This window comes from Phycodurus eques, chromosome 8 (assembly GCF_024500275.1).
Source record: "Phycodurus eques isolate BA_2022a chromosome 8, UOR_Pequ_1.1, whole genome shotgun sequence".
NCBI lineage: Eukaryota > Metazoa > Chordata > Actinopteri > Syngnathiformes > Syngnathidae > Phycodurus > Phycodurus eques.
The window spans coordinates 22618020-22644343 of NC_084532.1; the positions used below are offsets into that span (position 1 = coordinate 22618020).

A 26324-nucleotide genomic window follows, 5' to 3' on the forward strand; every position below is an offset into this window, starting at 1 on the left:
AATGACCAACATTTTGATAATGGAAGCATTTTTTTGTTTCGACTGAGAAAATGACAAACCGACCCTTCACAAACTGAGTTTGAATGTGCAGTACAATGTATGGAAGAATGGTAATAACAACAAAAAGACTGATATGAAAAATGCTGTTAGAGATCTCTGAACAATATGTAGATTATCGATATATCTTTAATGCTGTTTCATCACAACACAGCATGTCAAAGCCAGTTACTCTTCAAATGTGGCCCCAGAGGCTAAACGGTAGATGGATGATATTATTGTGTTTTGTTAGTTAACACAAAATATCAGATAAAGTCAACATTAAATTTAAACATCTAATCAGATTCCTTTGATGTCATCCCTATACTCCCCAAAGCGTCAAGGGGGCATATTTTAGTGGTGTTTTGGGATCGTATTAAATTTACACTACTGTTGAACAATTTGGGGTCGTATTGAAGATTTCCCCCCCATTTTAATGTTTCCCTTTACTAGCAAATGACAATGACTATTCAAGATTTTTGCTTTTGTTTTTTTCTAATGTGAGAGTTCTCCTCAGACCAAACAAGCTTAGAACATTTTATTCCCCCCTAGCATTAAGTTAAATCAACAGCCATAGAAAGAATAGATATGTTTATATATGTGAACATAAGTGCTTCCTCTTGGAAAATGTTCATTTTGTCAAAACGAATATTTGAATTAACATCTTCATGAGGTGAGGCAAGCAGACCTCAGCAAAATAGAAACTACAGCAGGTAAAATGTTTAGCTAAGAAAATAAATAATAATTTAAAAAAAGAATCGTCTTGACAAATACATTTGAATTAATCGCTAAGATTGATTAATCACCAAGCTCTACAGCGCAACACAGAGCTTTAAATGAACGTCCTGTTGCCATACAAGCCTACAAAACAGCCGCAATGAACACAACAGGGCCATTGCTCTGTGGCCTGCTAAGTTTTCTTAAGAATCGCAGAACCTGATCCGAAACAGGGATAAAGAATCTGCTTGTACTTCTCTGTAAAACAATGACTCAACCAGATGTTTAACAGAGGCATCGTGTATGTAACGTTGTATAAACCATACATTTGCACGACATGTTTGTCACATTTAACACAATTTATTTCAAAGCAGTTGCTGCTGGGGCTGTTTTCATAACACTTCTTGCCTGGAAGGGACAAGTAAATGACTTTTGAAGTGCAAGTTCAACTAAGGTGTGATTAGAATGCGAGTTTGAAATGTTGCCTATATGTGCCCTGCGACCTGACTGGTTACCAGCCCAGGGTGCATATCGCACAAACTGATCATACAAGTGGGAAAGGTCACTAAAGGCCTCATCTAGTTTTAAGCAAGCCATAATGAATAAAAGATATATGGATAATATGACACTAACTAGCCTGAGTTCCCACCCATCTGGGATAGGCTCCAGCTCACCCACAACCCAAATGAGGACAAGCGCTGTAGAAAATGGATGGATGGAGTACCTAATGAAGTGTCCAGTGAACGGATTTCAGTATTGAAATGAACAGGTACGTTCTTTATGTATTTAAGTCCTGATATATGTTGACGATGAACATGGATGGGAAGTCCTCAATACAGTATGTCAGGCTGTGTGTTTTTGAAGTGATGAACTTTCCACTACTTTCAGTATCCGCGTGACATTTGAAGAAGGCCCGACTGGTTCCACTTCCTCGTCTGTCACATTTCTGAGTGTTGACACAAACATCTGGCATGAAGCCTATGACAGCGACTGGCATATGTTGTGGATCCACATTGCTCATCAAATGAGATTGCATAGTTTTTCAGTCGGCTTTTTTTGCAGCGGACTCATATCTCATATACTCATTACTCATATAAGTAAACAAGGTTAAGGTGATGCAATGGCCATATTCCTAGAGTTAAACACATTGCTCCAGAAGAGGGTACACGAGGATATGCATGACATTTATTAGATAACTACTGTATCTACCTACCTTAAAAGCTTTTCCTTTGTTCCAATAATTTTTTTGCATTTGTTTATTTTACGTTTATTCCCTCACCTTGAGGGAATTGATATTCAGTTGAAAACATATATTCTGTGGTGGCTTTAGATACAGATTTATTTCATTCCGTTACCATGCTCAAAATCAAAGCGCTGTATCTCAAATCATCCTTTACCTTTGAAATGAATGGAAATGCCATTAATTCATCCAGCCTCCCTAAAAGCCCAACGGAAATGTTTGTTTTTTTTAAGATGAAAAATGGCACTGTATAATATTGTACTTTATAAAACCATACAGTAATAGCAAATAGATAGAATGTAAATAGATCAAACTGTTTTTGCCATACAGTAATGGCAATTAGATAGAATGTAAATAGATCAAACTGTTTTTGACAATTTTCTTGCTTTAATTGATTGGACATTGCACTGTTCTTTCTGGTGTGCACGCCTCGGCCGCATGAGTGCAGTATAGTACAGACATGGATATACCTTACATGGAGCCAGTCTCCACTCTTCAGTAAGGCGCAATAATATTAGATGTTCTTTGCAGAGGATAAATCTTTTTTTAAATCTTTTTTTTTATAATCTTTTACGTGCTCAAATTGCTTCCCTTTTGTATTTAGAGATAGCTGTAGTCTAGTTTCTACACTCAAGCAGACTTTGACACAGAGGTCTTAATTGTTACTAATTTCTTGGCATGCTTCTCTTGTGAATTTACACGTCATTAATGCTGTGCGGTTTTCTTAAATATAATTTATATTTGACTGCACCCCAAAAAGAAGAAATCCATTGAGGTGGAATCAGATAAAAAATAAATAATAAACTGAAAAGATAATAAATAATAAATGATAAACTGAAAGATAACGCTTACAACTGTATACCTACTTTTACACCCTCTGTATACTGTATTTAGTGATTTGTAATTATTAACAAATGTACAAAAAGTGGGTAGGGGATTGTGGGTTGTAAAATTTGCCAGGAAGCAGCTGGACATTATGGGGACATATTTGGATTTGCCACAAGGCAGGGTAATGTTTTGTTATCTGAACACCATAAAGTTGTTCCATATGCAAATGTTCATACTGACTTTGCAAGATGCGGCAAAAACCAAAAACATTGAGGAGAATTTACATGACAATTTGATTAACGACAACCGCAATTCCAATGAAGTTGGGACGTTATGTTAAACATAAATAAAAACAGAATACAATGATTTGCAAATCATGTTCAACCTATATTTAATTGAATACACTATAAATACAGATATTTAATGTTCAAACTGATAAACCTTATTGTTTTAGCAAATAATCATTAACTTAGAATTGTATGGCTCCGAAAAAGCTGGGACAGGTGGCAAAAAAGACAAAGTTGAGGAATGCTCATCAATCACCTGTTTGGAACATCCCACAGGTGAACAGACTAATTGGGAACAGGTGGGTGCCATGATTGGGTATAAAAGGAGCTTCCCTGAATTGCTCAGTCATTCACAAGCAAAGATGGGGAGAGGTTCCCTTCTTTGTGAACAAGTGCGTTACAAAATAGTCGAACAGTTTAAGGACAATGTTCCTCAATGTACAATTGCAAAGAATTTAGGGATTTCATCATCTACGGTCCATAATATCATCAAAAGGTTCAGAGAATCTGGAGAAATCACTGCATGTAAGCGGCAAGGCCGACAACCAACATTGAATGCCCTTGACCTTCGATCCCTCAGGCGGCACTGCATCAAAAAAACGACATCAATGTGTAAAGGATATCACCACATGCGCTCAGGAAAACATCAGAAAACCAATGTCAGTAAATACAGTTCGGCGCTACATCCGTAAGTGCAACTTGAAACTCTACTATGCAAAGCAAAAGGCATTTATCAACAATACCCAGAAACGCCGCCGGCTTCTCTGGGCCTGAGCTCATCTAAGATGGACTGATGCAAGGTGGAAAATTGTTCTGTGGTCCGACGAGTCCACATTTCAAATTGTTTTGGGAAATTGTGGACGTCGTGTCCTCCAGGCCAAACCACATTCTGCACGTGTTACGACAGTGTGGCTTCGTATTAAAAGAGTGCGGGTACTAGACTGGCCTGCCTGCAGTCCAGACCCGTCTCCCATTGAAAATGTGTGGCGCATTATGAAGCGTAAAATACAACAATGGAGACCCCGGACTGTTGAACAGCTGAAGCTGTACATCAAGCAAGAGTGGGAAAGAATTCCACCTACAAAGCTTCAACAATTTGTGTCCTCGGTTCCCAAACGTTTATCTAATGTTGTTAAAAGAAAAGGTGATGTAACACAGTGGCAAACATGACCATGCCCTAGCTTTTTTGGAACGTGTTGCAGCCATAAAATTCTAAGTTAAGGATTATTTGCTAAAAACGATAAAGTTGATCAGTTTGAACATTAAATATCTTGTCTTTGTAGTGTATTCAATTAAATATAGGTTGAACATGATTTGCAAATCATTGTAATCTGTTTTTATTTGTTTAACACAACGTCCCAACTTCACTGGAATTGGGGTTGTATTTTCATGTCGTCCTATATTCTGTATTTTACGAGCAAAAGGCTTCACATATTAAACCGGCAACAGTTGGTTTGAAAAAAAAAAAAAAAAAAAAGGATGTTTCTTTTACTGATAACTCATTGATAACCTGACCTGACCTGAATACTGACTACTGGCAGTATAATAAAATAACTTACAATCAGGAGGACCTCAAGTGGCCAATTTGAGTTACTACAACTTCTTTTGCTGTCTGGTTTGGTAAATTCGATATTAACAAATGTGGCAAAAAGTTCTCAACATTCTGTAGGCCTACTTACTGTAACGAGGTACAGATACTCGTGTAAAAATAATATTTTGGTTAAATTATAAAGTTAAGTATAAAGTTCAACTCCTGCACTGAAGTAAGGGAGTAAAAGTAAAAAGTTGCACTACCCAAAAAAAAAAACAAGTACAGATAGGCTACCTGAAAATTCTACTTACATACAGAAATGAAATACAGTGGTGCCTTGCGATAAAAGTGACCCGACTTGGGAGTTTTTTGAAAATTATTTTTTTTAAAAAGGCTTCAAACTGTTTAATGCCACTCCCAGTTGAAGATTACGGTCTGGCTAAACAAAGAACAGAGAATGTTTTACATGTTGTGTATTTAAAACAACCACATAACTTGGCTTGAAAGTACTGTTCTAACTTAATGCTAACACACAATGGGAAAATCTATTGACGGTAGGGCTAGATGAAAATGGGAAAAAATGACTGTGATTAATATTTTATTTATTGATTTATTTATTTACTGCGACGTATTGCAATGTGAGAAATACAGGATAATATACTCGTGACGTGAAAATTAGCACACATTTCATTTTTTCCCTTTCTGTATTGTTTGCACAGCTTCAGTAGAAATGAAATGCTCAGTAGAGCCCAAAAGTATTCTCAGTCATTTGCATGACGTCTACCTGTATAAATGCACTGTTGTATTAAGCAGGTTATAGAGTTCGAGTTAAAATAATTTTTCATGCCAAGTTATACTGTATAGTCATATGCACATCCCTAACACTATTCATTTATTTTTAATCAACCTGTTATTTTACACGTTTTAATGTGATACGCATTAGTATTTCTATATTTGATTTGTGTATACCCAAGTTTGTCCCTTCACAAATGCTGTAGCTCCCCCACCCACTCATTCCAAGTGTAATCTGTTGTGACATGAATTTGTTCATTACATTCTGAAGATCAAAACGGTAAATGCAGACATTTCATTGTTTCCCATGTTTTCATTAATAGTTAGCAAGAATATAAGTATACAACACTGTGGGCTGCTGCGTGTGTGTTGTTTGAAGGGTTATAATTTACCGTGACATGTCAACCTGCGATGTGAACATTGCCCACATGTACATTGTGATGACGATGCTCAAACGATATATTCTGCACCGCTAATTGACGGACTAACGAATAGCATCTATGTGGAGGTGTTATAACACTTTAAGCAATGAATATTTGAACGCAAACAGTGCTATAACACATGTAGACAGACAATACGACAATGCACTCACATTCTTACCTTTTTTATCTTCTGCGAAAAATGACTATTATTACTATATTAGTTACTGAGTCACTTACACACAGTCATTTAAATTTTTCATTTGTGTCCGCAAGACTGTATTGTACTGCCCCTAGGTGGCCATGTCATGGATACCAGAAGTAACCACAATGAATTAATCATGATGCACAAACTGTTTAATTCTTTATTATTTTCCTTATTAGAACCACATTACAAAAATGTTTGTTGGCATTTTTGGCGGAGGCTGGAACGGAAAAATAGCATTTCTATTCATTTTAATGGGGAAAGATGTTTTGAGGTTTGACTGTTTTGGATTACAAGCGTAGTATCATTTACTTGTACCTCATTATCACTGTCTAGAAATAGTCCAAAATTTTTTCATTGCATAATATACATATATAATATTTTTATTTCTTTAGGAAAATTGGATAGTTCAATTTGTATCCTGGAAACAACCTCTTAGTCTGAATCCTCTGACTGAGGGAGATTTTATCACCCATATACCTTGGTATCTCATATACCCAGTAAGTATAGAAAGAGGCTTGTGGGTTTTCTATCATTATTACAAAGCAGAGTAATTGATACCCACTGCAACACTAGTCACCTTTAAAGAGCCACAGAACACCTTGGGGCCTTAGCGTTACAATAGGCCTTACTAGACAACCATGTTCCTAATTTGAACTTTTGACTAAGGCATTTTCTATTGGCTTCCATGAAAACATTTTAAAGCGGTGAAGGGTTTAAATGATATGTTACCATGAGAGAGCAGCCCGCTCTGCCAGATATTCTGGCATATTTGTGGGATTGTTGAGCTCTCTCCTCTGTACTTGTGGTGGATAGACGTGGCCTACCTCACCAGAGAGGGGCTGGGCTTCAGCGGACTGGTAGGATGAGGAAAAGTGAGGGGGAAAGGAAGAGGAAGGATTGAAAGAAGGCCTTTTCCAGCCGGTTCACACACTACCGCATATTTAGCAAGAGCAGGCACAGAAGACAAAGTCAGGATGTGACATCATCCGCAGGAAGGGAAGCCAAACGACTGCTTTTTCTTGACTTGTGCTTTGCTACGGTGTGTAGTTGGACGTCTGTTTGAGGGCCTGGAGGGGGGGGGGTGGGGTGGGGTGGGGGATATAGGGGGGAGAAGAAGGGGGTGAAGCATCTGGAGCTGTCCTCTAAAATCCACTCCAGCGTCTCCCAAAGCTTTCGCCAACATTGTGGAGCCGCCTCTGTAGGATATCAACCAGGTACCGTGGAGATAACTTTTCCCCCCATTCTGTTTTATTTGTTAACAAATATCCTTTAAGCTCTTGTTTTAAGATGACATCCCTATGTTTTGATTTAGACCATGCAGGCCTTGAATGGGTTTGTTTTTAGTGTGTGGAGTCGATAAACACCAGGGAAGTATGCATGTACGTAAGATGAGTGCATGATCAGACTTGCTACTGCTTGGGACTACGGGGCGAGAAAGTTTTTTTTTTGTTTTTGTTTTTTTTTACCCACCATGTGTTTTAGCTTTTTTAAACTATTATTCACTAGTAAAGAATGCCCATGATTATGTTTGGTTGATGTTTAAGTAAGTCTTCCTCTGCAGGCCTTTTGTTATGGAGCTATCTCATGACCACGTATTCGCGCTCCCCCACTGAACTGGCCGGCAGAGGAAGAAAAATGATCCGTTTTGCAGATCACACACTCTCAGATCATTGTGGTGACATCATCTTTTTCCATACAAATCTCAAGGAGGAGTTTCTCGAAGTGTTTTATCAATCAAGTAACAAACTGTCACATGTTGAGACTCATTGCTCATGTGAGATCAAAAACAAACTGAAACTTTTGCTAATTGTGAGTCAAAGAACAGCAGCAGGAAATGTTCGAGTCAGTTTGTACACAAATGTTGATAATAGTTTCATATTGCACCCAAGGTCACTTGACTGCAGAGTCCAATCAGTGAAGGCCATGCTGTAATCTCCAAAATGCAAAGTTCACTAGAGATCGTAAACCCAATACAGTTCAACAACGCATTCCAAATGCCAAATCATAATAATCAAATGTAATGCTCTGTTTATTGTGATTGCAGCTGCTTGGTTAATACTTGACATTTAACAGTAGTCTGCAACCTAAATGATTGCCAATGGTGTTTATGCTTACTCTGTTAAATAACTGATGGGTTTAATGCAGTTTGTTATATATATTTTTTTGCTGTGCATGTGATAGATGGGTTTGTGACAATTTAAAAAAAAAAGTCTGTCAGAAGGAGTTTCAACTCCCACCTCCGACAGAACTTTGCTCATGTTCTGGGGGAGGCGGGGGACATCGAGTCCGGGTGGACCATGTTCCGCGCCTCCATTGCTGAGGCGGCCGATCGTAGCTGTGGCCATAAGGTGGTCGGTGCCTGTAGTGGCGGCAATCCACGTACCCGTTGGTGGACACCAACGGTGAGGGATGCCGTCAAGCTGAAGAAGGAGTCCTATCGGGCCTTTTTGGCCTGTGGGACTCCTGAGGCAGCTGATGGGTACCGGCTTGCCAAGCGGAATGCAGCTTTGGTAGGCACTGAAGCAAAAACTCGGGCATGTGAAGAGTTTGGTGAGGCCATGGAAAAAGACTTCCGGGCGGCTTCGAGGAAATTCTGGTCCACCATCCGGTGTCTCAGGAGGGGGAAGCAGTGCACCATCAACACTGTGTATAGTGGGGATGGGGCGCTGCTGACCTCGACTCGGGACGTTGTGATCCGGTGGGGAGAATACTTCGAATAATTCCTCAATTACACCAACACGCCTTCCCATGAAGAAGCAGAGTCTGTGGTCTCTGAGGCGGGCTCTCCTATCTCTGGAGTTGAGGTCACGAGGTGGTTAAAAAGCTCCTCGGTGGCAAGGCCCCGGGGTTGGATGAGATTCGCCCGGAGTTCCTCAAGGCTCTTGATCTTGTAGGGCTGTCCTGGTTAACACGCCTCTGCAACGTCGCGTGTACATCGGGGAGCGTGCCTCTGGATTGGCAGACTGGGGTGGTGGCCCCCCTTTTTAAGAAGGGGGACCGAAGGGTGTGTTCCAACTACAGGGGGATCACACTCCTCAGCCTCCCTGGTAAGGCCTATTCAGGGGTGCTGGAGAGGAGGGTCCGTCGGGAAGTTGAATCTCAGATTCAGGAGGAGCAGTGTGGTTTTCGTCCTGGCCGCGGAACAGTGGACCAGCTCTACACCCTTGGCAGGGTTCTTGAGGGTGCATGGGAGTTCGCCCAACCAGTCTACATGTGTTTTGTGGACTTGGAGAAGGCGTTCGACCGTGTCCCTCGGGGAGTCCTGTGGAGGGTGCTTCGGGAGTATGGGGTACCGAACCCCCTGATACGGGCTGTTCGGTCCCTGTACAACCGGAGTCAGAGTTTGGTCCGCATATCCGGCAGTAAGTCAGACTTGTTTCCGGTGAGGGTTGGACTCCGCGAAGGCTGCCCTTTGTCACCGATTCTGTTCATAACTTTTATGGACAGAATTTCTAGGCGCACCCGAGGCGTAGAGGGGTTCCGATATATTGGTGGCCCAAGTATTGCATCTCTGCTTTTTGCAGATGATGTGGTTCTGTTGGCTTCATCAAGCCATGAACTCCAACTCTCACTGGACCAGTTCGCAGCAGAGTGTGAAGCGGCTGGGATGAGAATCAGCACCTCCAAATCTGAGACCATGGTCCTCAATCGGAAAAGGGTGGCTGCCCTCTCTAGGTCGGGGATGAGATCCTGCCCCAAGTGGAGGAGTTCAAGTATCTCAGGGTCTTGTTCACAAGTGAGGGAAGAATGGAACGGGAGATCGACAGGCGGATCGGTGCAGCGTCTGCAGTGATGCGGACTTTGTATCGATCCGTTGTGGTAAAGAAGGACCTAAGCCGAAAGGGGAAGCTTTCGATTTACCGGTTGATCTACGTTCCTACCCTCACCTATGGTCACGAGCTGTGGGTCGTGACCGAAAGAACAAGATCCTGGATACAAGCGGCTGCAAAGAGGTTCCTCCGCAGGGTGTCCGGGGTCTCCCTTGGAGATAGGGTGAGAAGCTAGGTCATCCGGGATGATTTCAGAGTTGAGCCCCTGCTCCTCCACCTCGAAAGGAGCCAGATGAGGTGCCTGGGGCATCTGATTCGGATGCCTCCCGGACGCCTCCCTGGTGAGGTGTTCTGGGCACGTCCCACTGGGAGTAGACCCCGGGGACGACCCAGGAAACGCTGGAGAGAATACATCCTTCGGCTGGCCTGGGAACGCCTCTGGATCCCCCCGGAAGAGCTGGATGAAGTGGCTGGGGAGAGGGAAGTCTGGGCATCCCTGCTAAAGCTACTGCCCCCACGACCCGACCTCGGATAAGCGGTAGAAAATAGATGGATGGATGGGGAAAAAAATGATTATCACCTGCTTTTGTGAAAATTCTAAATTTACAATATAAATGTCCATCCATCCTTATGCTCACAAGGGTCAATGGTGTGCTGGAGCCTCTGCCAGCTTACATTGGGCAAGAGGTGGGGTTGCCAATGTGAGAGCGGCAGGGCAGAACCATTCACATTCACACATAAGGACATTTTAGTAAAAACTAATTCAATTAACGACCAAATGTTTTCAAAGTTCCCCACATTGATAAGAGTATTATGACTGATCTTTCAAGACCCACAGTATATTGTTATCTATGACAATATAACCTACCAAAAGAAAATAGCCTTTTCTTTCTTTTTTGAAAGTTTGTTTCTCGCCTTCTCAGTTTTTTTTATTTTATTTTTTTGGGTTTTTAGATATTAGCAGTAGAACATGATGGGTTGGTTTCACCAATATACCAGTTTCTGACCAAAAAGTGGATGAAGCGAGCTTTTTGTGAAAAAAAAAACCAAGCAGAACAGTGTCTTTGATGTTAGTATGTTTTTCTTTTGAGACACTTCAAATTATTAAACAACAAAACAAGACTGAGAAAGGGCTTTTGATGGCAAAATAAAAATTTATTTACAGATATATAACTAAGAAATACACAATGAGCGGCATTGACTCACAGCATGGCTCAAGTTGAATGTCAGGTGCTTCTTGCATGGCTTTCGTCCTTTATGTCATGAACTTTGTCATTTTTTTTTCTCAGTATTACAACTCAGGTCCTCCTACCTCCCGTGAATCATACTCTGTTTATACCATAGCTATACATACTCTATTTGAGTGTGAAGTGCCTAAACTCATCCGACTTTGAACATATTGACATTTATTTCCCTCATAATCGAAGTGAGAGGCCGCGGTTCAGCGCCAAATCTTTATCTTCTACTCAAAAGCTGATCTCAAATCTAAAGCAATGTAACACCGCTATATCCAGGCATCGGTTATTTCAGTGATTTATAAATGTGAATTTCAAAGCCTGACCGTTGAAAAACTTGACAAACATATTCATCGGTTGCAGTAAATAATCTAACGTGTTTTTGGAATGCAGTGAAGTTGTACACCACTTACATCAACCACAAAAATCAACATATGGTTGCATTAATGCCACTCTTGAGAGTGTTAATAAAAAATGGGCTTAATTATCTTTGCAAAAGGTACACATTTTAAATGGGCTCACGTATTGGATCTCGTTAGATTGTGCATGTGGTCATGTTGCATTTGGACTGAAGTTGAGGAATGACACTAAAACAAATAAAACTAAAAAAACAACAACAACATTTTGTGCTTCACAGTGAGCATCCCAACATCTGGAACCAGTTTTGACCAGGCTCTTCCTCTGTTGTGACCTCATCCAGGCCAGAAACTGCCTTCTCTCAAAAAGTCAAAAGCCTATTCTGAGGACTACAAACTGTACATCTTTGGGGGCAAACTGCTGAGGCCATGGCTTTATGTTTGGGTCAGGTGTTCAGCAAAGACAAAACGTTCCGGCCTAGGAAACGTTTTGAACCCGGCACACAGCGTTTTGAACTGTACAAGAAGGCTCAAGCCTCACTCAAGTCTGGCCTGGACCTCAGGAAGGTTGTGCAGCTGCCCGATGGAGAAAACCACAATGACTGGATTGCCGTGCACGTGGTGGATTTCTTTAACAGGATCAACCTGATCTACGGCACGGTCAGCGAGTACTGCACCGAACGTACCTGTCCGATCATGTCGGGGGGGCTTAGGTACGAGTACAGGTGGCAGGATGGCGACGACTACAGGAAACCCACCAAGCTGCCCGCTCTCAAGTACATGAACCTGATGATGGACTGGATAGAGTCGCTCATCAACAATGAGGAAATCTTCCCCACCAGAGTAGGTGCGTGAGGAGTCTTTCTAACCTATAAGTAGAATGTCTATTGACTGCTTTATTAACCTTCATTAAGATTAAAACGAGGTTAACTCATTCACTGCCAGCCTTCCCAGTTAACATGGATATTTGACTTCTAAAGCTTTCAATGGCAGTGACTCTGTTAATTACACCATGAGGCTGACATTGAGACGCAATTAAAAGACATTAAGAAGCAATTAAAAGGCTAACTTGTTTTGTCTCATCAACAGACTTGATAATTACCACAATTGCATTTATAATGGGGGATGATAATAAGACTGTCACAACGAAATGGCCTCACATTTAATTCATCCATCGCTTTTCTATAGTGCTTCTCAGTCGGCGGGTGAGCTGCAGCCTATCCGAAATGACTTTGGGCAAGAGCTAGGGTGCAACCTGGACTGTCGATCACAGGGCACATACAGGCAAACAAATACGCACATTCACACCTCATGGCAATTTTGAGTCTTCGATGAACCTAACATTACTGTTTTTTTTTGTTTTTGGAATGTGGAAGGAAGCGGCAGGCAGTACTCGGAGAAAACCCACACTAACACAAGTAGAATATGCAAACGCTACATAGGAAGGCCGTAACTGAGATTTGAACCCAGAACGTCTCAAGTGTGAGGCAGACATACTAACCAATAGACTACCATTCTTCCAGTTTTAGGGCTATTAAATAAATGATATAGTTTTTCAGGAAGGTCATATTTCCGAAATCTGTTGCACATGCAGCTATATCCTCCCATTAAAAGCAGATTTAAAGATAACTCAGAAGTGAGCATTGAGACAATCCAATTTATCGGGGATTGGCAGTACATTTGGAACCTGGGCCTTCATTAGGGATTTAACCTGACTTAATCGACCGCTTAATAGCACCATTATCACTTTGCAATTATGGAAACCATCAGTACTTTAATAACTGACTAGCTTTTCTGAAAAGGTTTGCTCTGAAAATGGGTTTTTAGGTATTTTTTAGACCAAATAAATTTCTCCTCCATCAGTCGTTGTGAAAATAACTAATTCAAACGTACTGTACCAATGTTTGCAGATCACTACAGACCTTTGGCCAGTCTAAATTGACTATAACGGACCAATTAGAGGACGGAAAAATGCTTTTGAAGGGCCTGGGCAGATTAGATTGACATGGCAAGTTGCGACACATACAGTAGAGGCTGAAATCTGACTGGACAAAATAAATCCAGCATCCACATATACCTATTGGAAGCAGTTGCAGCCAAGAGAAACGCTACGAAATCTGTTGGGATTAATACAATTTCATGAAACAAATTTGTACTCGATTACATAAATATATCAGAAAATAAGTGTATTCCTCCCAATAAAGTGTTCTTTTAAGTGACTGGTGAATGAACATTAAAACTTATTTTTTATAGGTGGATTAACAAACAACAAAAACAATGAATTTTTTTTCCCCCCCATGTTCATTGCAGGTGTTCCTTTCCCCAAGAATTTCCAGCAGGTGTGCAAGAAGATCCTGAGCCGACTCTTCAGGGTGTTTGTGCACGTTTACATCCATCACTTTGACAGCATCTGCAGCATGGGCGCCGAGGCCCACATCAATACCTGCTACAAGCACTACTACTTCTTCATCTCTGAGTTCAACCTCATTGACCACTCTGAACTTGAGCCCCTGGTGAGACATGAGTGTGACCTTCACCTTGTGTTATTGGTTCTATGAAAATGTCAATGTCAAATGCATCCAATCACAGAAGCATGAAAGACTGATATGGGCATCACATTCATTGGCTTTCATTTTCAAGTTAAGGCTGTGTAATAATAAAGGATAGAGGTTAGGGAAAATGTTCATTTGGCCATGCAATTTTCTTTACATTGAAAATATAGCTTGCCCCTCATTTATTAACTTTTAATGTGATTGTTTTTGTTTTGTTTTCCGACAGAAAGAGATGACTGAGAAGATTTGCAATTAAACTTCAAATATGAAGAAGACAATGCTCACCTTCAATGGACTCTAAACTTTAAAGAACTTTTGAACGTGTAATATTACAATGTGAGCGGTGCGAGTGTGACTGTGAATTTTTACTATCCAGCCACGCTTTTTTCAGGTGGTGTTAATATGTGTGTTACTAATGGTAACAATGTTGCTGTCGTTACGTGACTGAGCTGGTTAATGATTTCCTGTCTTTCCTCCTGTCTTAAATTCTCTGCATGTATTACCTTGACCTTTATAAAATATTTTGAGCAATTTTGACTTTTATTGAGGAAAACTTTGTACTTTAGAAATGTTTAAAACCCCTGAATTATGGGTTCAGCTGAAAGGGAAAGAATGAACATAAATAAATGGAAGTTATCTGCTGTGTGTTCACTTAGGTATTGGTTCTCAAACTTGAGACCAGTGGATAAAGGCAGCAGTGTTTCAGTGGCTAGCTTGTTCAAAGCCATTTCAAAGCCTCAGTGTTCGAACCTGTCTCCAAGCGTTCCTGTGTGGCGTGTGCATTATTCTCCCAGTGCTTGTGTGGGTTTTTCTTGGGTACTCTGGTTTCCTGCATTTCAAAAACACATAGATTCAGTTAAGTACTTTCTCTTTACCAAGTCACGAATGTTTAGGTTTAAATGTAAAAAAACGAATAATTCCAAGGAGCACATTGAACGTCATGTTTAATTGGCATTATATTGGAAACCTTTCTCCTCTGTTAGGGGTCCCTGGACCCAGAAACTTTGAAAACCCCTGACTTAAAGCACTTTACAACAATATTCATATTGTAAATATCACAAAAAATGTGCTTGATGAGTTAGACTGACATGCTGTGAAAGGCATCCACCCATCCATCTTCTATACTGCTTATCCGCACTAGGGTCATGGGTGTGGTGGAGCCTATCACGACTGACTTTGGCCTAGACCCTGGACTGCTTGCAGAGCACACATGAACGAACAACCATTCAAACTCACATTCATGATTTATACTCTTCAATGAACCCTTACATGCATGTTTCTGAAATGTTGTAATATGCACTTTGTGTTACATTTTGGGTTGCATTTTTTTTGTAAGAAAAGTGCGATGTAAATAAAATTTGATGATGATGGAGGAAGCTGGAGTACATCCAAATTACACACACGAAAGGCCCAGATTGGAACCACAAACCTCAGAACTGTGTACAGATGTGCTAAACACTTGTTCACTGTGCCTCCCTGTAATTAGAAAAAAGAGGAAAATATTCCCACTTAAGTTCATCCACCCAGATCAGGACATTCCCATTTAGAATGAATTTTAGATTAGCCAGACACTTTATTTATCCTGTGAGGGTAATCGTCACGGTGCTCAGCAATTTTCACAAATAGTGGAAAAACAAATACAAGAGCAGCATTTTTGGGGAGGCAGTGGGGGGGCCATCCATCCATCCATCTATTTTCTGAGCCGGTCTCCTCACTAGGGTCGCGGGCGTGCTGGAGCCTATCCCAGCTATCATCGGGCAGGAGGCGGGGTACACCCTGAACTGGTTGCCAGCCAATCGCAGGGCACATAAAACAAACAACTATTCGCACTCACATTCACATCTACGGGCAATTTAGAGTTGTTAATTAACCTACCATGCATGTTTTAGGGATGTGGGAGGAAACCGGAGTGCCCGGAGAAAACCCACGCAGGCACGGGGAGAACATGCAAACTCCACACGGGCGAGGAGGCCAAATTTGAACCCGGGTCCTCAAAACTGTGAGGCAGACGCTCTAACCAGTTGTTCACCGTGCCGCGTGGGGGGGGGCAATAAAATAAATTTTAAATCAAATTTTGATTAAATTACTGGACAGGAAAGGCATAGGAAAACAATTAGCCTTTTAAAGTTCACTACCCGAATCAAAACATAAACAAAACGTCAAGAGGCGTGTCGTATTCATATCGGACCAATGGTAATAGAGAATACGCAGAAAGTGGGCGTGGCAAATGTCTGTTCATGTGTTTTCCTGCTGTGCGTGTCCCCGCCCCGCTGGTTGAGTCGAGGGAGAGTTTCAGGCGGTGTCGCGATGGAAGCTTGCATCAGCTCGCGGAGCCTCTGACCGGAGGGGATTCGGCAAGTTCGGAGAATGTCCAGGTTAGACCACCATTTTATGTCTCATGTTGGCTTTAACGCCACCCGCCCTGTTTTTATATCAAACATGGAGGGACGGAATGGACGGCAGCCGGTTGTGCTTGGCTAGCCAGCTAGCTAGCTGTGGCTAACGCTAAAAACAACAATGCGGCGTTTGTGTGCCTTTTTGTTTTTTTGTTTTTTAACAACACATTGACACACTACAGGTCTTTTACCAAGCGGGTGTTGTGAAGATATTAATGAACTACAAAAGTCAAATGTGAATGATGTTAGTTGCTGCTGTTGGTCGCCACAACCCACAATGCAAAGCGGTTACTAAGCCCTGTTGCCTGGCTGTCAATTGCGTCACAGCCTGCCTTGTATTCCCTATAGTTAGCTAGCTATTGAATTTCATTCTGATATTTCCTGCTAAGTCAGTTTTATTTATATAGCGCATCTGGCGCGGGACTCACAAAGCTATTTCCATGGTTAAAATACAAAATAAAAAAGTCGCAATATACTGTACATGAACAATTTTAAAAAAATTTTTAAAAAATGTCTTTGCTCAAATGAAAGCAAATTTCACAATTTGGGGACAATGGACTGCGTGAAGGGGGACCACACTACCATTACAAAATGGGTTTACTTTTGAACGGTTGTGTATTTGTAATCAAGAAAAAAAATCTGTGAAGCATGAGATCATGTTCATAACTGACATTCTGTATGATATTATCTTGTTGTTGCATCTGAGGTTTCATGATGCAGTGTATTGCAGTTCAACTAAATATTTGTGACGTTCCCTCATTTGGCAGCTATGGTGGTGAGGCACAGCGTGATGACGGAGTTGCAAGTCTTCCAGCGCTCGCTCCAGGTACGATCTGCCATTGTTGATGTAAAACGCCAGCTTATCAGAATCAGAATCATCTTTATTTGCCAAGTATGTCCAAAACACACAAGGAATTTGTCTCTGGTAGTTGGAGCCGCTCTAGACAGTCAATTTACAGAACACTTTGGAGACATAAAGACATTGACAAAAAACAATTGTGCAAAAAGATGCAGAGTCCTCTAGCACTTAGAGTGCATTGCCTTATCTACTGTCACACACATATGTTTATCACTTAGTCTGAGTCATGTACTATGAGTGGATGGGTAGATACTTCTGGTAATACCTGGGTTTAGATAAGGTTGAAGTTGTGCATCTTTGCATATTCACAGAGAGCTACTGTTCAGGCATGTTGCCATAGGGAAGGGATGCATTAATAGTGATTTAAAATTTATAGTTATTGCAAAAAAAGGTTATATTCCAATCTGTTTTGGGAGTCTGGTCGACTTTTATTTTGTTTTTAATTCAGAAACAAAATATTTTCTTGATTTTCCCAATAGGAAAAAATTTAAATATTACCAGTATCACCCTCATAAAGTGTTTATCTTTAATTTTACAGTGCGTTTTAACTGTCATACAAGTCTGAAAAAGAGTTACAAGTAACTATTTAAAACAAAATGATGTTAACTTCGGTTTCCCCCCCCAAAAAATGTTTTATTTATTCCCCCCCCCCCCTCTACTTTTCTTCTCTTTAGAGCTTTTGTTGAAACAGGCCCGAGCTAATCTTTTGGTACTCTAAAATTAAGTTTTCTTGCGATTGTGTTGACTTTTGTGTGATTGTGCTTACCACAAGGTAATATGATTGTGTAGATATGAAAAATTTAAATAGAAAACCATAAATGTTTTCTTTTGGTTTCTCGACCGAATGAGCAGTTGATTTCACACAACTCTTGCCTGTTTCCTCCTCTCGTTTCCTGTCTGTTTCAGGGCAACTCCCAGGCTCTGGGCCAAGAAGGGCAGTGTTATGAGGAACAGCAAGTGCAGAATGGGATCGGGTCAGAGGACAGGAATCAGATCACTCAAGTTCCTGCAGGTACAGTCACCCTATTGTTTAGTGCAGTGGACATGGTTTCAGATGGCTACATTTGTTGTGTCCTCATGCGCTGCATCAGAAGTTGAGAAAAGCCAGCCTTTGAACATCTCAGATGCAGCCAAACGAAAGAAGAAGAAAAGGTCAAGAGCAACGAACAGCGCCACCGGCACCTTCGATGGTAATAATGGTGGGATTTTTGTACAATTCTTTGTGATCTGTATTTAACTCATTCATCATTCTACTTCAGACCTCTACAAGCTGACAGATGAGGTGCTTGGCCGGGGGGCGTTTGCCAAAGTCCAAGGATGTGTAAGCCTGCAGAATGGACAGGAGTATGCTGTGAAGGTGACTTTCAAAATTAGTTTCATAAAAGAGCAATACGAGACATTTTAATAGAGTGCGATTAGCATTTAGAGCTGAGGTGCGGAACTTTTCAGTTCAGATTTCATAAAGTCCTCAAGAGTGACATACTAAACTTATGCGTTAAATGTTTTGGGGCTTTTCATAAGAATTCCTCTGAGGTTTTCTTTGTTTGTTTTTTAACTGCATAACAGGCTGTATGAAATACTCACACGGGCTGCATGTGGTCCTGGAGCTATAGTTTCCATGCTATACACCACTTATTTTTAGAGTACAGCAGGGCATCCTTCATTTATGACTGAGTTAGGTTCCAGAACTGGTTATTGTATTTAACGAAAGCACTAGTAACGTCATAAAAAGATATTTGTATGCTATGCCATAAATATAAAACAGTCAAATGAAGAACACTGAATACCGTGGTAACTGAGCTTGCCATCTTGTGCCTCGTGACCACATATGCTTACAGCTTTGTGAAAAATACAGTGGACCCCCGCTTATTTGTTCTCCAGCACCTGCGGATTGACCTATTCGTGAATTTAAAAAAAAAAAAATTATCCCAACTTTTCCTGTTTTTTCTTCTTATTTTTTTTTTTTGGGGGGGGTTAACCAACCGCAAAAGCGCTTAATGGCAGTATATACCCGCTTATTCAAGATTTTTGGTGGTTAAAAAAAATTATATATATTTTTTTCAATGCAATTGTAACGTGAATCGCGGGGTATCGGACTTCATTCTGCACTGTTTTTAACCTCAAAACCGTGTCTGGTTGAACAGTTGTAAAGCAAAGAATGCCCTTTACCACAGCTGTTCCACATTTTTGGTCTGTCACATAGATCATCGAAAAGAGTGTGGGACACAGCCGCAGCCGAGTCTTCCGAGAAGTAGAGACGCTCTACCAGTGTCAAGGAAACAAGTGAGGGAATTCATGTCTTTTATGAAATACATTCCATGAAATTACCACACTTAATTTAAACTGAAACTAAATAGATTATTTGACTCAGGAACATTTTGGAATTGATCGAATTCTTTGAAGACGATACCTGCTTTTATTTGGTGTTTGAAAAGTTGCGAGGAGGTGAGCTGAAAGAACAGCAAGCATTTTGTCCGCATGCTATTTGATGCACACCGACACAATGTGATTGTTTTGTCTTCCCAGGTTCCATTCTTACGCACATTCAGAACCGGAAGCACTTTGATGAGCTGGAAGCCAGTAAGGTGGTCCGTGACATCGCCCAAGCTCTTGACTTTCTGCACACAAAGGGTAAATCACATTCATGTCCAATCTACCGATATCCAGGTGACCTGTCGTAGTTGTCATGGTAACATTTTGTTGTCCTGACAGGTATTGCTCACAGGGACCTCAAATTGGAGAACATCCTTTGTGAATACACTGATCAAGTAAGTCTGGCATCAAAGACATGTGTAGCCTTAAAAGTCTTAAATTTGATGCAACTTAGTGGCTAGGTAGCTATTTGTAATTTGATCACAATTTTTTTATGCTAGGCCTTACATTTGAACAAAGTGGTCCAAAAAGGTCGGAAATTTGATTTGCTTAAATTTGTAGATACTCTGTGAGAATTGCTTGAATTTTGCAAATGTGCTTACAATGGTAACTAAGTTAATAACAGTGAAGGTATTATTACATTAATCTTTTTTTTTTTTTTTAAATAAAAAGTTATATATAGTGGAATGTCGATAAAACGGACCCCGAAATAACGGCTATCTGATAAAACGCACCGTCAGGACTAAACAATGTGTCAAAAGTAGTTTCCATTTCCATATGGCCTAAAAAAGTGCTTCAGTGTAACGGACAATCGGCTATATCGGCCGATCTCCCCCACCCCCCCATCCATTTTATCGAGGTTCCACTGTACTTTGAGATATGTGACATCTATATTTGTATAGCCTAAATTGTGTTTCTTTGATATTTTGATTATATGTGGCATATATACTGCATGTCTTTTAATGTGGCCTCTGCTTAAGTAGACACCTTGTCAGAATTGGTAGTAGTTTGAAAATTTATCATAAAATGTGCTTGAATTTGACTTTGCAGACCTTCATCAGCATTTTTACTTTTCAGGTGTCGCCGGTTAAGATCTGTGACTTTGATCTGGGAAGCGGCGTAAAGCTCAGCAGTGCCTGCACACCCATAACTACTCCAGAACTCACTACGCCGGTAAGATCCTTAACTTAGATCAGTGAATCTTTCCATCCACTGAATCACAGCACAGTCATATACCATGAGAGATGTAATGGGAAATCATCCAATTTCACTTAATTGGTCCAAAAATGTTATTTACCATAAAAATTTTACTACAAATACAAATTTACAGTCAGCTTTAGAATATATTTTGAAGTACTGCTACTGGTCTATAAATCACTAAATGGTTTAGGTCTGCATATACTTTGATGTTTTATTGATTTATTTTTATGCCTAAAGGTTGTGAAAGACTGACTGAGATGTGTAACAGAGCACCTTATACTGTAACAGAGCACCTTATACTGTTCACTAACATACTACAACCATTTTCTCGTTCGTTTTCTCTCTCTAGTGTGGCTCAGCAGAGTACATGGCTCCAGAAGTGGTGGAGGTGTTCACCGATGAGGCATCTTTCTACGACAAGCGCTGCGACCTGTGGAGCCTCGGGGTCATTCTCTACATCCTGTTAAGTGGCAGCCCCCCCTTCACGGGCCACTGTGGCAGCGACTGCGGGTGGGACCGGGGTGAAACATGCCGCACATGCCAGGTACACTTGCCCAGCTGGAACTTGGCAAATGCACGGCCTGTCATGAGACATACCCACATGCTGTTAGCCTAAGAGCATAGCTGCAAAAGTCATATTTGAATGTTTTTGGTGAGACAAGAAAAAACACTATTTTTAGCATGCACGTTGGTATTATTTATTGATTGGTAATAGTAAATTAAAAATGAAATGACTATAGTCTGTTAACGATATGTTGCGCGCTGTTGTACTCCAAAAAAGACAATTCCAGCAAAGATACACTACAACTATGGCTAACCTAATGTGCTAAATGTGCTTATTTTCCTCACAAAGTGCTAGATTTTGCCATAATTTACTGCAGTGCAAAAATGTCTTACAGCGGACCCTCTAATGTCAAATGACTCAACAGTTGGGAATTCCAACTAAATTTCAGGGACGAATAATTCTCAAAAATTAACCCAAAAATTGACCTCAAACTACCATTGGCAAATCGCGAGATTTGACCTCAGCAAGTACATTCTTTTTTTTGTGTGTTTTACAAGTGCACTAGTGTTGGCAAAAAAAAGAAGTGTTTTGCTATGCAGTAGTTTAACTTCTCTTCTTACTTGTATAACAGTTAGGAAGAATAAAATGTTACTTGGAACATTTCATTCAGACTTGTTTAGGTTTTACAATGGCAACAGTTTGGGTCTTGATCAAATTAACGCAGTTGACATTCCTATGGAAATATTTTCCTAAAACAGGAACAACTTCAACCATCAACATGGAAGAGATTGTGTTCCACTTTGTAGTTTCCACTCTTCAGCATAACTTCCATCCATTTTCTGTAGTGCTTGTCCTCATTAGGGTCGTGGGTGACCTTTAGCCTATCCCAGCTAGCTTTTGTGTGAGAGGCGGGGTACAAATTGAACTGGAGTCCCTGTGACACGTAAAAAATACAGTCACAAAGTGCATGAATCAAATGTATTGTAGCGGAACTTACACCGTTCACTTCTTTTCCCTGTCCTTTTGATGTGCATTTGTGCTTGATTTATTGCACCTCGACTGTCACTGGTGATGTAGGTAGAACGAGTTGGTGCATCGAGAAAATACAGACGGTGTGTCACAGGAGGAGGGCATCCATCACTTATCTCCCTCATCACCTGGTCATCATCTGACTCAAGCTATTGCCGCCATCAGGAGACACCCGCGTGTAGTCACGAGCAAACCACGTTTCAAAAATAGATTGCGATGGCAGTAGGAACATGGAGCTAGCGTGCTGAGAACGTCGCATCCATTCTAGAATGTGTGACGCATGTATAATTAAGACTCCAATGTGACCTTCCACCTCCAGAGTCACCTGTTCGAGAGCATCCAGCAGGGCAAATACGAGTTTCCAGACAAGGACTGGGCTCACATCACAGACGCCGCCAAGGATCTTATCAGCAAGCTGCTGGTACGAGACGCCACACTGCGCATTAGCGCCGCTCAGGTCCTCAAGCACCCATGGGTGCAGGGGGTAGGTATTGTTTTTTTCTTGGTGTTTGACAGTTCGTTATTAAAGACTTGAGTTTCATGCACATTATTTCACCTTCCATTGTACAGAATGCACCAGAGAGAGGTCTTCCAACTCCTCATGCCCTACAGAGGTAAGATGGAAAGTTATGAAACCACTGAAAATGACTCCTGACAAAGGCTTAAGAATTTAGTAGGAAATTGTACAAAAGGTTAAATGTATTTCACTCTGTTCCCGTCCGCTAATAGCAAAAATCTGAGAGTAATTAATTCCCCCTGAGAGCGTTTATAATTACCTATGCCATAAGATGGCGACATATTACTACTTTTCTGTTAGACAGGGCTAAGGCCTCTGTAAATGAAGCTCCTCCCTCTACTTCAACATACAACCCCAATTCCAATGAAGTTGGGGCGTTTTGTATTCAATTAAATATAGTTTGAGCATGATTTGCAAATCATTGTATTCTGTTTGTATTTATGTTTAGCACAACGTCCCAACTTCATTGGAATTGGGGTTGTAGTTGATGGCGCCATGGCAATAGTTTTATATTACACAGCGCTTTGGCTTGAGCACAAAAACAGCATATGTGAACGCTCTGTGCGCATTTACAAAATCCACCTTTAGCAACACATACCAAAAATAGTCTTGCTGCAAACGCGCAGCAAACATGGTGGAAGAATATGCCTAACATTTATTTGTGTTTTTTAGAGCCTGAAAATGTGCATTTACAGTGCTTAGTAGGACTTTAAAACATACCTTAGATAAGCTGTACTTTACAAATATACATTGCATTTAATTTTTATAGTTTTTCCGTGAATCACAGGGGATAGTGTCCCAAAATAATTAGCAAATTTGTGAATGCTGAAACACGAATATACAAGGGCGGCGAGGGCAGGGTCCACTGCTCAGAAATTCTAAATTTTTCTTTTTTCAAACAAACTACTAGGATATACAAATTGTTGTACTATGATCTTAAGTCATTTGACACATATTGACATGCACGTCTTACTATATTTCACCCCAATTTAGCACAAAAATAGGATTAATCTCCAATCTGCATTTCAGCCTCCTATGGCAAAATCTAAAACATGAAAAAATGCAAAGTGTTCTGTAGATTTAGTTTAATTGATTTTCCAATATTAACAAAAGCTGATTTATAATGAAAATTGTTCTTTTAGTGGTTTAATATTTATGATGTACCAAAAAAATAAGCCTGACTGGAGGGTTAAAAATGTTCTACTCATTTATGTTGCGCCTATCACGCAAGGAAGCATCTCTGAAGCTTTCTGGATATTGACCTCGCAGGAACAGCAACACCAAAGACCTGAGCCAGTTTGCGGCCGAAGCCATCGCCTTCCACCGGCAGCTGTCGCAGCACGACGAGCAGCAGGAGCAGAAGGAGGAGGACGAAGAGGTCCGTCCCGTCGTCGTTTGCTCCATGCGGCTCTCTCCGCCGTTCAACTCCAGACTGGCTCGCAGGAGGGCGCAGTCCAACGCCCTGCGCGGCCGAGACGGCGCAGCAGAGCTCACGGCCTGAAAAGAAGCCGCTCGCCATCCTGTTTTCTGACTTCTATTATTATCTATCCTCTCTTTCTCCTTCTGTGTGTCTTAGCATGTGTGTGATGGGCCAGCCTATCAGAAGTGATAAGGTGTGTTGTTTTTTTCTTCCCCACCGCCTGTAATCTTATCACTTGCAGCAAAGTAGCACTTCCTCTTGGAAACCACGGGGAAATTCCTGACTTTTTTTTTTTTAGTTTTTGTGACTGAATTTTTAAAAAAAATATTATTATTTTAATTTTAATAAAACAACAATGCAGCAGGTAATTTATTTACATTTTCTTTGTAGACAAACGCTTGCTTTAAATGATTGCCCCATAATCGCATGTAGAAACAAATCTTTTTTTTATATTATTTTGTTTCTTTTATGAAGCCTTCAGTGTTCTTCACGTAAAGTGGATTTTCAGGACGTGTACTATGCTCTAGTCGGGTTGTGATGTTAATTTTAATTTCCATACTGTGAAGAAAGAACTTTTAATTATTTATTTTTTTATTTTTTGTTGTTGTCGTTAAGTGTTCTCATACACAAGTTACCTTTAGCACTGATGTACTTTAAAAGTCTTAGATGGCATCTATAATTAATAAGTTTAGTAAATACATCGTCTTTGTCTCAGCACGGTCAAGTTCGAGCCCGCTTTGCACGAGATGAGGTTTTGAGGTTCTTATTCTAACCTGATACTTCCAGGTCTGGCGACCGAAAAGGTTTGCTGTTCACTCGTTGAGGTTAAAGATGATGACACTTGTAGGATTTATTTTGGAGTATATTGTTAACATTGATAAATAAATACAAGGGATTCCATATTGGTATTAAAGGGATTTATTTTTATGTGCGTCTGGTTTTACACGCCGGCTTCTCCTACTCCCCGGTGTAGAAGACAGCCGGATGACGATAAAGCTGACGTGCTTGCTGAACAAAGACAACTTTATGGTCAGCAAGAAAATATGAGACAACCTTTGCAGTCAAGACTGCAGTTCCTTGTGAGAGTTCAATTAGAAAATGGTGACTGATCTGTCACGCTTATAAAGACCACCCTTTCCTAAATGCTTTTTTTGTTGTTGTTGTTGTTGTTGTTGTTTCCGGCTGAAATTTGTCTAGGCCCATTGAAGCTCTGTCTCCACGTCATAAACTATCCCAACTCCTGTAGCACCTTCCTGTGATCTACCCCCTAAAAAGTACATGGGTTTAAGTCAGAGGAGCCTCAAATGTTCTTTTTATGTCCCTGCAACCTGCATCACGATCTCATGCCGTCGGGAGTTGGTGGATGTGTGCGCATGGTTTTTACGACTCTACTTTATTGTCCCAGTGGGTAAGCTCAACACATTTTCGGTTTATGACCGAGTCAAAGAAATTCGTTTTGACATATTGATCAGATACCTCATGCATTTCTGTATCTTCGTTTGTTTTTCCCTGAATGTGTCAAAAACGATGCACAAACCAAGCTTAGACAAATTATACATACATGGGAATATTTTATTTCGATAATTTGTATTATTTGGGAGAGCCTAGTTTTGTATGTTGTGTGCGTTTGTGAGGAAGTCAGATGTCCACACAGGCCACAGGGTTGCCATGGACACAACATCTCTATAGCAACGCTGAGCTGCTGCCTCACAGAAAGACCCTCGCAGAAGCGAGCGCAGGCGAAATTAAAAGCCTCTTATGGGATGTCCGTTTGTTCATGACATTAACTCAATTGGCCACAAATGAGAAAGGTATTTAGTTAGGGAGCCCCTCCCCTGATTTCCTGTTATATTTGTTAATGGTCTTATGCATAAGGTGCGGAGGATAGTTTCAACCACATGCTGTTCTCAATAAAAGATCCTTGATAAACTACTGTGTTGTGTTCGTATTTGACATTTTAATATATCACTCAAATAATGTGCCTCGCCCAAATAAGGCAAGCAAAATATTAGGAAGCGTTTAGTGCAAGTAAACTATTGCAAACTCCAACCACA

General features: G+C 40.7%; 2 protein-coding genes across 4 annotated transcripts; both read left to right on the top strand.

Moving 5' to 3' along the window:
• The first annotated feature begins 6930 nt into the window (after nt 1–6930).
• On the top strand, nt 6931–15338 carry mob3c (MOB kinase activator 3C). Of its 3 annotated transcripts, none has more exons than XM_061683531.1 (4): nt 6931–7272; nt 11701–12266; nt 13730–13932; nt 14198–15338. In XM_061683531.1, the coding sequence occupies exons 2-4, from the start codon at nt 11849–11851 to the stop codon at nt 14225–14227; spliced, it is 651 nt and encodes a 216-aa protein (XP_061539515.1). In that variant the 5' UTR covers nt 6931–7272; nt 11701–11848; the 3' UTR covers nt 14228–15338. The 3 variants fall into 3 exon arrangements, with proteins under 3 accessions (XP_061539515.1, XP_061539517.1, XP_061539516.1); XM_061683532.1 differs by lacking the exon at nt 6931–7272 and adding an exon at nt 7373–7437; XM_061683533.1 differs by lacking the exon at nt 14198–15338 and having other exon boundaries at nt 11701–12262; nt 13730–13879.
• Nucleotides 15339–16245: 907 nt separating this feature from the next.
• On the top strand, nt 16246–26202 carry mknk1 (MAPK interacting serine/threonine kinase 1). Its single transcript, XM_061683530.1, has 14 exons — nt 16246–16346; nt 17135–17193; nt 18133–18238; nt 18318–18416; nt 18486–18583; nt 19430–19509; nt 19598–19671; nt 19753–19857; nt 19939–19994; nt 20677–20772; nt 21149–21343; nt 22653–22817; nt 22904–22947; nt 24120–26202. The coding sequence occupies exons 2-14, from the start codon at nt 17137–17139 to the stop codon at nt 24349–24351; spliced, it is 1407 nt and encodes a 468-aa protein (XP_061539514.1). The 5' UTR covers nt 16246–16346; nt 17135–17136; the 3' UTR covers nt 24352–26202.
• The last annotated feature ends 122 nt before the right edge of the window (nt 26203–26324 follow it).